The 15856-nt window shown below is 37.1% G+C and overlaps 1 protein-coding gene across 2 annotated transcripts in view; it reads right to left on the reverse strand.

Moving 5' to 3' along the window:
- LOC141363261 (NACHT, LRR and PYD domains-containing protein 3-like) overlaps window positions 1-7005 on the reverse strand; it is an 82219-nt gene extending 75214 nt beyond the window's left edge. For both annotated transcript variants that reach the window (XM_073865875.1, XM_073865874.1), the window contains exons 1-5: window positions 6916-7005; window positions 6444-6666; window positions 6053-6169; window positions 5300-5425; window positions 3220-5019 (exon numbers count right to left, since the gene is read on the reverse strand). In XM_073865875.1, the coding sequence (XP_073721976.1) occupies window positions 3220-5019; window positions 5300-5425; window positions 6053-6169; window positions 6444-6493 (2093 nt within the window). In that variant the 5' untranslated portion in view covers window positions 6494-6666; window positions 6916-7005. The remainder of the gene's footprint in view (window positions 1-3219; window positions 5020-5299; window positions 5426-6052; window positions 6170-6443; window positions 6667-6915) is intronic.
- Window positions 7006-15856: the final 8851 nt, after the last annotated feature.

Raw genomic sequence — 15856 nt, forward strand, 5'->3', positions numbered from 1 at the left:
GTAAGTGTACTTTGGGGTTGGACCTTGCTTGCGTTTCTTGGGTCCGATTTCCAAGCCCCCAAACCCTTTCAGCAGTGAGGGTGGACGCAGCGATGTCCTCCTGTGTGCCCGGTGTGCCCGATTTATGCTGGCATGCTTGGGATCCCCCGTCTCCTGACATCATTTTAGTGCTTGGCGCAGCTGATGAGACAATTGTGGCTATTTCCTCTCACGCCTGTTTAACCGACGCTGATTTGGGCGGGTTTCTCCCATCCCCATACAAAACAACTTCTCTGTCTTTGACTGCTCTTACAAGAACGTGGGTCTCGTCGGCTGTGAACCGCTCCTGGCGTGCGCCTGGTAAATCCGTCATTATAATAGCAACCCGCCATGGAACTTGCGCCCTTGCGTTTAAAGGGAATGTTGGATAGCGTTCTGATTGGTTTATTTGATGTTACGCCCAAACCACACCTATGAATAATGAACCTACTTCAGACCAACCCCTTATTGATTTGCGCCAGGCGCAAGACTCATTTCTCCCACCGGGAAAATAGCAACAGCGCCCAAGATCCACCCACAAAGTCACTTGCGCTTTGCGCTTCGCACTTGCGTTTCAGATCGTTAAAATAGGGCCCATAGACGGTTTCAGCAGTAACAACATAAACAAGCGGCTGTCGAGGTCCGCGCGTAACTTCCGGTAAACTCCGCTAAATAACCACAAAGTACTTTAAACGTAGTTTATTTATATAACAAGCAAAAAAACAACAGATTACCTAGGAAACCAAAACATTTGTTATTTTCGACGAGGCATTTGTTCAAGAGATCAGTTTAGCTAGTCAGACCATTAAAAAAAACGAAACCGGAAGTAAAGTTCGGATCCAGACGTGTATCATGTGCGTCGGATTAAACCGTCTATATAACATTTATTTATTGTATTTTTTTAAAGAAATGAGAGATTTAAAAACATTATTAAGCTCTCCCTTTTAACAAAACAATGGCACTGATATAAAGATCTTTCATTGCAAACTGGTTTTTAGTTATAACAGCTCAAGCACACGTCTGAGTCTAGACTTAACCCTCTGGGGTCTAAGGGGGTTTTAGGGCCCTAGGGAAGTTTTGACATGCACTGACATTTGTGCATTTTTTTAGTTGCTTAAAAACATATTAATGACAAAAGTCTCATAACACTGTATTCAGCACAAACTGGGCAACAATATTATATGTATGTACATGTTTGTATTTTTGAGAGAAAATTTTTTATGCGTGATATGTATGTATATATATACGCGAAGCGGAGTGCCTGCAACCCCTTCAGCCGTTACTTATTCACGATACAGCACTTGCCTCGAGTACCTTATTGCTTTTATAAAACGGTTACCACACAATATTAAAGTTAAAAAAAATATTAGTGCAACTTTCATGAAGTTAAATCAATAAAAGCATTCCTTCCGCTAGAAAAAATAGTCCCTGACTGCGAACAACAACATGAAAGCTCAAATAAAAACAACAAACTGTTCTCAGACTTTGTCTCATTATATGTTTATGTGTTGCTAAGGGTGTTGCTAAGGACGCAGTGATATTAAATAGAACCGTTGGTTGAAGCAGTCATAGCAGTGTTTTATCGTGAATAAAGCACACCTATTGACCAATCAGAATCAAGGATTGGAACTAACCGTTTTATAAATACATTTAAGAAATGTTTTATTTAAATATAGTTTTTTTATTTATATATAATTTAGAATATTTAAAAATATAAATAAATATATATACACATGTAAATGTTTCTTAAATACATACAGGAATGTGTGTGTATTTATATATACATAAAAATTACACACAGCACAAACTCATATGTTATGCAAAAAGTTACTTTTATTTTGTATGAGATTAATCTAGATTAATCTATGCCCAGCTCTACATACACACATACACACATACATACACACACATATATATATATATATATATATATATATATATATATATGTGTATATGTGTGTGTGTGTGTGTGTGTGTGTGTGTGTATAATGTATATGTATATATGTATATGTGTGTATATATATATATATATATATATATATATATATATATATATATATATATATATATATATATATATATATATATATATATATATATATATATATATATATATATGTGTGTGTGTGTGTGTGTGTGTGTGTGTGGGTGTGTGTGTATTATCTGTGTAATATCTGTTTTCGCAACCCATCCTCACCCCATGTCGTCAATATTTGACGACACTTGACCATTCGTCAATATGTGACGGGGAGGGTATACCTTTCGCGTCATTTTTTGACGAACTGGGCACTTCAATACTATTACATCCGTTGCATTCTCTTTCCTATTTTCTTACCATTTTCGCGTCGGTTTAGGGTTAGATTTACATAATGACATCCCTACCCAAACCTAACTCTAACCCCAACGCCAGGTGACAACTGTCGTACCTAACTCTAACCCCAACGCCAGGTGACAACTGTTTAATTTCGCGTACACTGTTTAATTTTGCGTAATCTAACCCTAAACCGACGCGAAAATGGTAAGAAAATAGGAAAGAGAATGCAACGGACGTAATAGTATTGAAGTCCCCAGTTCGTCAAAAAATGACGCGAAAGGTATACGCTCCCCGTCACATATTGACGAATGGTCAAGTGTCGTCAAATATTGACGACATGGGGTGAGGATGTGTTGGTTTTCGATCTCACATCATTTAAAAGGAGACATTCCAAGCATTATGTAGACATTTATCTTTTGTTATGACAAGGATTCGTTAAGTTACAGTTTAATTTTCTGACACGTTTCTGAAAGGACTTCACTGAGGGAGAGAGAACAAAACGCGCATCATTTTTATTTTCTTAATTTTGCGAAAAGCACAACATTCTGTTTTTATTGGGAGTGGATAGAAAAAAAACTAGACACTTTAACGTTTTAAATGATGTATAAATCATATCTGTATGTCCAAAATCAGCAGAGGAATCTAAGTCTCTTTGCGGAGTGATTGAAAAATAAAGAGTTTGCGGCGCCTGTGCCACAGTCAACCCCAGAGTGTTAAGCCGTGTCTGAGAGACCACCACTAAAAGATCTGCTTTTGAGGTCGGCTGATGATTTATATACAACAAAAAGAAAATAAAACACTTGACAATCTTTTGTTAGAAATGGAAGGAATTCTCCTAAAGTAAGTATTCAATATGCATTCATATTTTAACCATTAATTTTACTTACTTGATTTTTTTGGTTTCTTTAATCAGAGGCTGCAGTTTCACAAAAACTTCATCTGCTTTATTTTTATCTCCAATAAATTTATTTAGATCAAGTTCATCCAAATGCTGCCCAGACGTCAACAACACAAAAACTAAAGCTGCCCACTGTGAAGAAGAGAGTTTGGTCTGTCCTACTGAATAAGATGTCACAAAATCTTGAATCTCCTGCAGCAGTGAATCATCACCCATTTCATTCAGACAGTGAATCAGATTGATGGATTTCTCTGTAGACCGATTCTCATTCATCTTCTGTTTAATGTACTTAACAGTTTCCTCTTTCATGTAGTTGCGACTTCTCATCTGTGTCAGTAGATGCTGTAAGAGAATCTGATTGGACTTCAGTGAAAGACCCAGAAGAAAACGTAGGAAAAGATCCAGATGTCCATTCTTACTCTTTAAAGATTTATTTACAGCTCGCTGATGCAACACAGATAATGAATCCTGTTCTGATGATTTAGGTTTAAATCTGCTCAACATTTTACAAAAGCAACCTGCCTTATGACTTTGATCAAACACATTTCTGTTGTAGTTTGTGATGGAGATGTGTGCATAAAGAGCTGCTAGATGTTCCTGGATGCTGAGATGAACAAAGCAGTAAACTTTACCCTGATACAAACCAAACTCCTCTCTGAAGATCTGAGTACACAATCCTGAGTACACTGATGCTTCTTCTACATCAATGCCACACTCTCTCAAGTCTTCATCATAGAAGATCAGATTGCCTTTCACAAGCTGCTTAAAAGCTAGTTTCCCCAGTTTGAAGATCATGTCTTCATCTTTCTTCTCATAGTCCTTCTGATGTTTAATGTTTGTCTGAATGATCAGGAAGTGTGTGTACATTTGAGTGAGAGTCTTGGGGATCTCTCTTCTCTCTGCTTCACTCAATATTCTCTCTAGAACAGTGACTGAAATCCAGCAGAAGACTGGGATGTGACACATGATGTAGAGACTCCTGGATGACTTCAGGTGTGAGATGATTTGATCAGACAGACTCTCATCACTGATTCTCTTCCTGATGTATTCCTCCTTCTGTGGATCAGTGAAGCCTCGTACCTCTGTGACTCGATCAACACACTCAGAGGGGATGAGATCAGCTGCTGCTGGTCTGGAGGTGATCCAGATGAGAGCAGAGGGAAACAGATTCCCCTTAATGAGGTTTGTCAGCATCACGTCCACTGAGGTTGATTCACTTACATCACACAACCTAACAGTGCTGTGAAAATCCAGAGACAGACGACACTCATCCAAACCATCAAAGACGAACAACACTTTATATTCATCACTGAAGATTTCCATTTCTTTTGTTTGTGGGAAGAAATGATGAAGAAGATCTAAAAGACTGAGTGTTTTGTCCTTCATCAAATTGATCTCTCTGAAAGGAAGTGGAAATATGAGGTGGATGTCCTGATTCTCTTTCTCTTCAGCCCAGTCCAGAATGAACTTCTGTACAGAGACTGTTTTTCCAATGCCAGCGACTCCCTTTGTCAGCACACTTCTGATGGGTTTGTCTTGTTCAGGTAAAGGTTTAAAGATGTCATTACATTTGATTGGTGTCTCCTCTGTTGTTGTTCTTCTGGATTGTGTCTCAATCTGTCTCACCTCATGTTCATTACTGATCTCTCCACTTTCACTTTCTGTGATGTAGAGCTCTGTGTAGATCTCATTCAGTAGTGTTGGGTTTCTTTCACTTGATGTTCCGTCACACAAACGCTCAAACTTCTTTTTTAGATTTGATCTGAATGTTTTCTGATGCCAATGATAACTGTAAACAGATGCATGATACTATCACATCAGTTAAAGAAATTAGAAAAGCACAATTAGTAATACTAATAATAATGTCGTGTAAGTGATATCTGCTGGATTCTTATTAATTAACAACATGATTCTTATACACTCTTATTTGATCTGAGTCTGATCCAGACAACATTATTGACCTTAAACAGAAGACATTCAGACAATCTGATATTAATAGACTATTCAACAGTTTGTGAACACATATTTGAGTATATTATCATATCTTTATCTATACAGAGCTGTTGTACCTCAGACCAGGTGATGGTTCTCTGTCCTGAAATGTTATAGACTGATTACTCTTCATGGACACACAGCTGATCTCAGATGAGTCTAATCTCTTCTGCTGTAGATGTTCGTCAAATCTCTCCAGGTTTCTAGGAATTATTTTGCAGTAATCAAGGCAAGTTTATGATGTAGCACATTTATACATAATGATAATATGTTAAAACAATTTAATCTTTTCAATATTACTGCTTTCATTATTATGGTCCAGTTATAATCTTACATATATCGCTACTTTACTTTAGTGTTATTATTATACGATTATCATCATTCTATTAGGAAATACTTTTGAGTGCCTCCATGTATTTCTGGACAGGATTCAAGGATATAGTTTGTAGTTGGAGTATTACTTATTGCATTATTCTATAAGTAACAAAATACCTCCACCTACTCCATCATAGACTGTGTTTATAATATAGTTTGACTCCTACTCATTACATTATTTAAAAAACAAACCAATCTGAGTAACTTATTTTACTTCATCCTAAACAATTAAAAACTGCTTTGCTTTTGTTTTTCTTTTCTTTTTGTCTGCATTTTTTGTTTCTATTTCATGTGAAGCTGTTTTGAAACAATGAACAATTTTGAGAAGTGCTAAATAAATAAAATTGACTCGACAGTGTAATTTAAATAACTTTACAAAGAAATGACAAAGAATTTAAAAGATACACAAAAGTAGATTTTAAAATATCTTGCTGATCATTAGACAACTGTTGTACCTCAGAACAGGTGATGTTTCTCTGTCCTGAAATGCTATTGGTTTATGCATAGATGCATCACTCCTCATGGACACACAGCTGATCTCAAATAGGTCTGATTTCCTCTGATGGTCTGATCTATAACAAGACATTATACAGTAAATAATAACTGATGTTTTCAGTCATTTGTGGTTTGGGCTTCTCAGTTTAATTTATATTAGATATTTACTTCTTTTTGATTTTCTAATTAAAGACTAACTGATCGTATAAACATGTAGAATGTTATTTATATTAATGACTTTAAATAGGCTATGTAAAAAATGTAATATGCTAAATCTAAATATGAAATAAACTGTGTAACTTGTAATTCACATGTGTTAAGATAAAATCTTAAAATCTTAAAAAAGAATACCTGACTCCTGGAGAATCTTCTCCATCTCTGAATGTTTGTGAATCAGCCATGAATCATTCAGTCACATCAGTCGAATTTCCACTGATGAATCTGATCACCTCCACAGACTCTGATGAATCTAATGAATCTGATCACCTCCACAGATTCTGAATGAATCTGATCACCACCACAGATTCTGAATGAATCTGATCACCACCACAGACACTGAATGGATCTATTGAATCTAAGAATCATAATCTTGATCATAAGTTTAATACTTTTATAAATCAGCACAAAGTCTGAATCTGTGAGTCTCTGCACTGCTTCTGACAAAATCCATTCAGTCACAGAGCTTAATAAATATTAGGCATGTTTTAAAAAGATATTGTTTAAATGAATATAAAAGTTTATTTTTACTATTAACTATAAAAATGATTTTTATTAGAAACACAGAGTCAAGTAACAATTACTGTATGTGATGCAAAACACTTACCTCCATCAACATATTTCTACTCAAAGTTAACATACACGTTACTGACTTTCAACGAATGTAGACACATTAAAACTGGTGTGTAAAATGGCGAGAGGTTAAAACCACACCTGTTTATGATTAAAAGCAGTAAAAGAGCAAAGTACAGTACCAAAGTACCTTCTGTGCTGTTATCTGCTCTCGCGATACCTGATGTCAAACAGTAGACTTGTTTGATCTGCAGCTCGCCTGTAATTTAGACGAGAGCATGAGGCTGCAGTGAGGGGGGTGATAAGAGCTTTTAAGTCTCACAGTCCAGTCGATCACAAACGTACGCAGAGATCACTTTCGATTAACTTTATGAGGTATTTTAACGCGGATGAAATAGTAGCAACTTAAATAGCAATAAATGCATTTACATACAGATGTTCAAGAAGAATCAACAAAGGTGAACTGTTTATTACTGGAAAAAGCCAAGCACCTTAATAAAACTGATTGCTTACCAGCATTAAAACCACTTAAAATAAAAACCTTTATAGGTTTTTCCTTTGTATTTCTGCTGCACCATAGATGAAGCTGCAGCCAATAACGCTGGTGGCTTTATTAACTTACTGAACACTTGACTCTTACCTGTGCATGTAGATATGCAAGTTTTTCATTGTAATTATCTGCGTGAAACATTAAGCTTGGTCTGAAATGATGACAAATCATCTGACTAAAAATGATCTATCCAGCTTAATAGGCAAAATAATGATTTATTTGTTTTCATATTTTATATAGCCTACACGTTAAGTAATCTACTAATATACTTTCGAAAATGCCATAAATATTCATTGCCTTCAGTATTGCATTCATTTTGTACATTTACAAGTGCATAAATACCATCTGATTTTAGGCCAAGTCCACACGGACACGGGTATATTTATAACCGGAGTTTTCCCTAAAAAAAAATCCCGTCCACACGTGCTCGGTTTAAATTAAATATTCATCCACACGATAAGACAAAAGCACGCTATCAAGCGCTGTCAAGAGCATGCCACACCAGCAGGCGGGGATATAACCCAAATCGTGTTCCACAATATAGTGAGATAACTGAGCATCTATCTCTATACATGTTAGAAGCCCTGTTAGCACAGTTATTATTAGCAAGATACGTCCGCCATTGCACAGAATCATCAACAAAGCAGTCAGCGGCGCACAATCTTGACGTCAAACACAGTGGATAACGGCGCACACTCTGACGTCGCAAGGCAAAACCCCCGGTTTTACTCTCTACACGATACCACTGTAACCGGGGTTTCTTAAAAAGCTCACCCTGGCCGGGGTTTTCAAATATGCTCGGTTTCAGTGCCCTGATACTGCAGTTTCGTGTGGACGAACGGCTGAACCGCGTGAAAAAACTCACGGTTATAAAAATACCCGTGTCCGTGTGGACTAGGCCTTAATTTCTTTTGTGTTCTGTATTTACCGATGCTCTGTAAATTTCTAAACAGTCTTACGGAGGTATGTGATAGTCACGTAAATTTTTTATTCTTTTTTGTAATATCGTGAATGTCCAAATTTTTTCGTGATCGTATAAAGAATTTCAGTTTTCGTGTGATTATCATGTATTGGTTACTAATTGCTTTTCCTATTTTCTTATTATTGTCACTTCGGTTTAGGGTTAGATTGGTGTTTGCATTAGAATGTCACTTTGTGTATTGGTTTATACTATTTTTTCTGATTTTTTTTATATGTCGCCTGGCGTTAGGGTTAGAGTTGGGTTTGGGTAAGGGTGTCATTTTATGTAAATCTAACCCTGTACCGAAGCGAGACTTGTAAGAAAATCGGACATTACAGTTGAGTAACCAATACGTGATAATCACAGGAAAACAGAAATTCGTTATATGTTTACGAAAAAAATTCGTAATAATATAATGAAAAAATAATAAAAAATGTACTATATAACAAAATTTCGTGAGACTAAGGGCCTATCTTGCACCCAGCGCAATTGACTTTGTCAGTGATGCATGTTTAATTCGTATTTTGCACCGGCGCACAGCGAGTTTTTCCTCCACAGACGCACGTCGGCAAACTAGGGAATGAACTTGCGCTCTCTGGGCAGTTCAGCGCAAAAAAGGAGGTGTGTTCTGGCGCAAAACATCACTGATGCTATTTTGCAGTTTCAAAAAACAATTGCGCTACTAACCAAAACAGTGGTGCGTTGCGCGTGGTTCATTATGCTATTTTAGGTGCATGCTTGACCATAATGTATAGCGTGCACAACGCGCACACACTTTGCTTATCTAATCTACACAGATGCAACAGTTATTTTTGCAAATCATAAATTGTTACAATAAAAAATATTAACAAATGAGATAAGGGAAATCATTGTGGTGAGCATTGTGGTGATAGTTTTTATTTATTTTGTGGCTGCGTTAAAAAATTCTCATGCAAATAACGATTAAAATATTTTCATAAGTTTGTTGTGTGGCTGTATTACGTTTATTTTATGTAAATAATAATTAAAATGTTTTCATAAGAAACCTTAATATATTTGAACTTGATTTGTAAGTGTACTTTGGGGTTGGATTGCTTGCGTTTCTTGGGTCCGATTTCAAAGCCCCCAAACCCTTCAACACTTTCAGCGGTGAGGGTGGACGCAGCGATGTCCTCTGCTGGCGTCAGGTCCTGTGTAGAGGCAGATCCACCTCCCGTTACACGGCGTGCTTGATTTATGCTGGCAAGCTTGGGATTCCCCCGTCTCCTGACTTCATTGTAGCACTTGCCGCACGTCCTGGGGATTCCAGCTGATGAGACAATTGTGGTTATTTCCTCCCATGCCTGCTTTACCGACGCTGATTTGGGCGGATTTTTGGCCATGGAACTTGCGCTCTTGTGTTTAAAGGGAATGTTGGATGACGTTCTGATTGGTTTATTTGACGTTACGCCCAAACCACACCTATGAATAATTAACCTACTATAGACCAACCCCCTATTGATTTGTGCCTGGCGCAAGAGTTATTTCTCCCGCCGGGAAAATAGCAACAGCGCCCAAGATCCGCCCACAAAGTCACTTGCGCTTTGTGCTTCACACTTGCGCTTCCGATCGTTAAATAGGGCCCTAGGAGTGTAACAATTAACCATGCAAATGCTCGTTTTCTCAAATAATGAATTTGAATGAATTACGCTGAAATCCTTGCAGCCTTTTGCAATTCAGAATCGATTTCAGACTGAGATACAGATGCTCTAGCATAATAAATGTAGTATTTTGTTACATAAGTCCATATGACAACATGCAAAATATAAACGGGACTTCTCACCTTGGTATTAATATAACGATCGCGAGTCGAATCCAATTTTTAATCGTTACATCCTTGCGTGAGACTGGTTTGCAATTTGCACTTTAAAAGCCTTCTTGTTAAAAAATTGTTCTTAAATTTATTTTTGTTTTTTCCAAAAATATACTTAGCTATAGTATAGCTTGTTAATCTTTTTCTCATAAGGGGAAAGACATGTAGCCTACCCTGCTTCTACATCAGTGCACCGCGTTGTTCTGGATTTAAATCATTGTATTTTAGTAATTGAAGGCGGTGAAACCATATACCGCGCTAGTGAGTCACGCAAAATCAACGCAAGGGAAATTCCTTCACCGCGATAGCGCTAGTGTGATCGGGGCAGCTCCGACATTCAGGTTTGGACACTCTAAGGTTTGGAAAAAAATACGCTACACAGAGGTAAACATGACCCTGTCCCAATTTTATTCACACATGTTGCTGCCAATGATCACAAAGTACTGCAGTCAGATCGTGAAGCACATAGACTACATTCACACTGTCATCAAAATCTGATTTTCTGCTCATATGTGACCCATGTCTGTCTCTTTGTATGACCGTGTGAACAGCACCAACCAAATGTAATCTGATATTTTCGATTCTGATTTAAGCCACTTCCATGGTTCTAAATCAGATACAGGTTGGATGTTTTGCAATGCGACCTCAGTCTGAACAGTCATATCGGAATTCATGCGACTTTAACGCCATTCTAAATTGATGTGCGTCACAATTGCGGAAATATGCAGCAACGGCATGTTTGCAAAACTACTTAAAAACATTATAGACATTAAATATATTGCACAAGTGTTGCACATCACCTTATACATGAAAGCCACCAACACGCAAATAAATGTGTTTTACTTTCCTGAAGCATTGTCCAGATGACAGACCTGCACGCATAGACCACACAAGCAAAAACATCCAATATTTGGATTTAGACACAGATGACCTGTTGAAAGAGCTTTGGGTCTGCAATGTTGTGCTGAACTTGAACACATTTCAGTTTAAAAACCCCAACAGTGTTGAAGAAGAGGAATCTTGTCCCAGATAACAAAATTCTTGTGGCCCAGATCTGGCCCACACAAAACACGTTCATCTGGCCCACATACCGCATGGAATGATGGCACTTGGGAGGTCCGCTCCTGTTTGCCAGATCAAAGCCACAAAAAAGCCATAGCAAATCCGCATGTCAGCCAACAACAAACCGAATGAAGCTGAACTGACCCTAATCTGGGCCACAGTTGGTTTTTATTCTGGCCCAGATCCGGCCCACACCTGACACAGTCTCATCTGGCCCACATACCGCATGGAATGATGGCACTTGGGCGGTCCGCTCCTGTTTGCCAGATTGTAACCAGAAACAAGCCATAGCAAATCGCCATGTCAGCCTCCAACAAACCGAATGAAGCAGAACTGACCCTAATCTGGGCCACAGTTTGTTTCTATTCTGGCCCAGATCTGGCCCACACCTGACACAGTCTCATCTGGCCCACATACCATATGGAATGACGGCACTTGTGCGGTCCACTCCTGTTTGCCAGATCCGAGCCAGAAACAAGCCGTAGCCAATCCACATGTCAGCCACCAACAAACCGAATGAAGCAGAACTGACCCTAATCTGGGCCACAGTTTGTTTTTATTCTGGCCCAGATCTGGCCCACACCTGACACAGTCTCATTTGGCCCACATACCATATGGAATGACGGCACTTGTGCGGTCCACTCCTGTTTGCCAGATCCAAGCCAGAAACAAGCCATAGCAAATCCACATGTCAGCCACAAACAAATCGAATGAAGCAGAACTGACCATAATCTGGGCCACAGTTTGTTTTTATTCTGGCCCAGATCTGGCCCACACCTGACAGTCTCATCTGGCCCACATACCATATGGAATGACGGCACTTGTGCGGTCCACTCCTGTTTGCCAGATCTGAGCCAGAAACAAGCCATAGCAAATCCATATGTCAGCCACCAACAAAATGAATGAAGCAGAACTGACCCTAATTTGGGCCACAGTTTGTTTTTATTCTGGCCCAGATCTGGTCCACATACCGCATGGAATGATGGCACTTGTGCGGTCTACTCCTGTTTGCCAGGTCTGGGCCACAAGCAAGCCATAGCAATGCCACAAGTAAACCTAAAGCAAACCAAATAAACTTGACCTCCCTATATGTAAATACGATACAACAAACCATCCAAAAGTTTTTTTTTAAATAAATTGCAGCATTTATTATTAACAAAGACAGTGCAGGATCACATTTAAACACATACTAAAACATTTGGGGAAAAAAGAAAAATAATAAATATTAACCATCATACAATAATAAACATTAAATGGCTGTAAAAACCATTGCAGAAACACAGTGCTTGAAAAAAGATACAACAAACCATCCAAAAGTATTTAAAAAATAAATTGCAGCATGTATTAATATTAAAAAAGACGGTGCAGGATCACATTTTTTAAAAACATACCAAGACATTTGAAAAAAAAGAAAAATTATGGCAATTATAACAATAACCATCATACAATAATAAACATTAAATGGCTGTAAAAACCATTGCAGAAACACAGTGCTTAAAAAAAACAGGACCATGTTTCCAGAATGTTGTACCAGAAATGCTAATTACACCATAAAAGTATGTGAACCTTTTAGAATTTCATGGTTTCTGAATAAATTTGTCATAAAATGTGATCAGATCTTTATCTTATGGTGCTTTTCCATTGCAGAGTACCCCACGGGTCAGGTCGGGTCAACCAGTTAATTATATGGGTTCACTTACTACTTTAAATGTTGAATGAGTGTGTTCAATAAAGGCACAAAAGATCAGAATTTGTGTAATTATTGTTATTATTTCCCGGACAGGGATTAGACTAGTCCAAACTAAAATAAATTTAAGAGGTGTCTAATCTGAAAACAACTTGCACTGATATATCTTAAACAAGTAATGTTTTTAGTAAGGCATGTCTGTTAATACTAGTTTTATGTCATAATTAAACTAAGGCCTAGTCCTGCACCACCCAATTATGTTTGTCAAAACCCTTGACAAACCATTTTATGACAAATTTATTCAGAAAACCATAAAATTCCAAAAGGCTTACATATTTTTTCTCGCCACTGTATATTTATATAATTAGAATTTTATTACAGCTGCATGTGATTTTTGGAGTGTAAAATATATCTATATAATCCCATTGTGTCAATATGGCATTGTAACCAAAACAATACATTTGATTGACAAAATTATTAATATTTTCAGTTTTTTACAGGGTTAGTTCATCCCAAAATGATAATTGTATCATAAAATCACTTGCCCCATGTCATTCTAAACCACCAAGATCGATTGTCTTCAAAAATATCTACGAATGTGTTCTGATGAAAACAGGCTTGTGACTGCATAGACTGTAGTTTGATTTTCACAATCAAACCCAGAAAAGAATAATGGGCATTGCCAAAAAGGTCAATGTGTCATCAGTAGTTCAGTAATAGTATTATAAAGCGACAAGAACAATTTTGTGCACGCAAAAAAAACAGAACAAACTCTTTTTTTGGGATAAAATAAAACCAACAGAACACAGAACTGAGTCAAAAAGTTAAACAAACATCTTAAAGATAATGATATATGTGTGAAATAAAAAAAAAACTGTCACAGACTGAAACAGGAAGTGCTTCTGGACCAGTGTTGTTTACACCTTTTGAAATGGTCTATATTGCTTGCCGCTACGCTAATAATTAATTTGTGCATTTTTACTGGCTGTTTAAGTATTGTTTACAATGTTTGCATAATGGCTTAAAAAAAACAACGTTGGCAACTACATCAGCTGGTCCTGTCAGCAGCATGCACCGTGGTCTGAACGTACGAGGAGGAAAACAATTTGTTTGTTTTGTTATCTCTTTGCACAAAAGTGTTCTCTTCGCTTTTTGATGATGTCTTTAATTGTTTTCTGGGCTTGATTGTGAAAATCAAATTGCAGTCTCGGGGACAGTCACAATCCTCCAGTTTTTCATAAAAAAGGACTTGAATGATTGAGAACGACACAGGGGTAAGTGATTTATGATAAAATTTCAATTTTGGGGTGAACTAACCTGATGCAAACTTTATGTATGACCATTATTTTAAAATAGATGTAATTCTGTAAAAAAATAATAATAATTTTAGTAATGGTGCAGGGCAAAGGAATAGTCTACTCATTTTCAATATTAAAATATGTTATTACTTTAACTAAGAATTGTTGATACATCCCTCTATTATCTGTGTGCGTGCACGTAAGCGCTGGAGCGCGTTGCGACGCTTCGATAGCATTTAGCTTAGCCCCATTCATTCAATGGTACCATTTAGAGATAAAGTTAGAAGTGACCAAACACATCAATGTTTTTCCTATTTAAGACGAGTAGTTATACGAGCAAGTTTGGTGGTACAAAATAAAACGTAGCGCTTTTCTAAGCGGATTTAAAAGAGGAACTATATTTTATGGCGTAATAGCACTTTTGGGAGTACTTGGACTCGCCTGAAAAGTCCGCTCCCCTTCTCACTCTCATAATGGGAGAGGGAGGGTGTTACTGCGCCGAGTCGAAGTACTCCCAAAAGTGCTATTACGCCATAAAATATAGTTCCTCTTTTAAATCCGCTTAGAAAAGCGCTACGTTTTATTTTGTACCACCAAACTTGCTCGTATAACTACTCGTCTTAAATAGGAAAAACGTTGATGTGTTTGGTCACTTCTAACTTTATCTCTCAGTATTTACTTCAGTTGATGATCCTATGGGATTTCTTGCTCCTCTGATAAATCGTTCTTATAGGAAATGTGTAACTTAGGATGAGGATTTACCTTTAACACTTCAAAGTCAGATTTGGATAAAGCCACAGATCAGATCCTGTACTTAATAATCAACTCATACGGTTAGGAGGAAGTGATGTAACTATTGTGCCTTCTTATTCACCATCAGATGAGAATGAAGATCAGACAAACATCTTTACATTCTTACTGTCATCATTAAGTCCTAAAAATGAAAGAAAGTCAGTCAGTGATAGAAAGGAAATCTTCAACATAATAAACATGTCAACAATCTGTTTACCACATACACATGAGCTACAACAATACAAAAACACATTTCATCTATTTCCTCTGAATATTTGATGTCAATGTAAGAGATGAATGTATTGATATGTATGTAGTATAATATAATGACACACTGACAGTTTTATGAGTTCACACACAAACAGTAAGAAAATGAAGGTGATGCTTTATTTTAAAAGTCCTGGAGGTTGACAGTCGTGTAAATAAAGAGAAACAGCATCAATGTCAAAGCTTGACAGAGAGTTGTGTGAAGTGTCCATCAGATTTTAAGAGTTGACTTTCTCTTCTTTTTTCATAATCTTCATCTCTATCATTTATCATCTGTACTTTGTGTTTATCTGTTGTGTATATATTGTGTTTCTGTTGTTATTTCTGTCTGTATCCTGATGATTTGATAAATAATGCTGTTATAAAACAGTTGTTATAAAAAGAGTTTAAGATGAACATCTAGTCAAGTGTGCATAACCATAGAGGTGTCGACCTATCAAACAAACCCCATTAACAAACATCATATATAATGTGTAAGAAGAGTAAGATCACAGTATTAAATCCTGGAGTGAACAAACTCAACATCA

This window comes from Misgurnus anguillicaudatus, unplaced genomic scaffold (assembly GCF_027580225.2).
Source record: "Misgurnus anguillicaudatus unplaced genomic scaffold, ASM2758022v2 HiC_scaffold_33, whole genome shotgun sequence".
Lineage (NCBI taxonomy): Eukaryota > Metazoa > Chordata > Actinopteri > Cypriniformes > Cobitidae > Misgurnus > Misgurnus anguillicaudatus.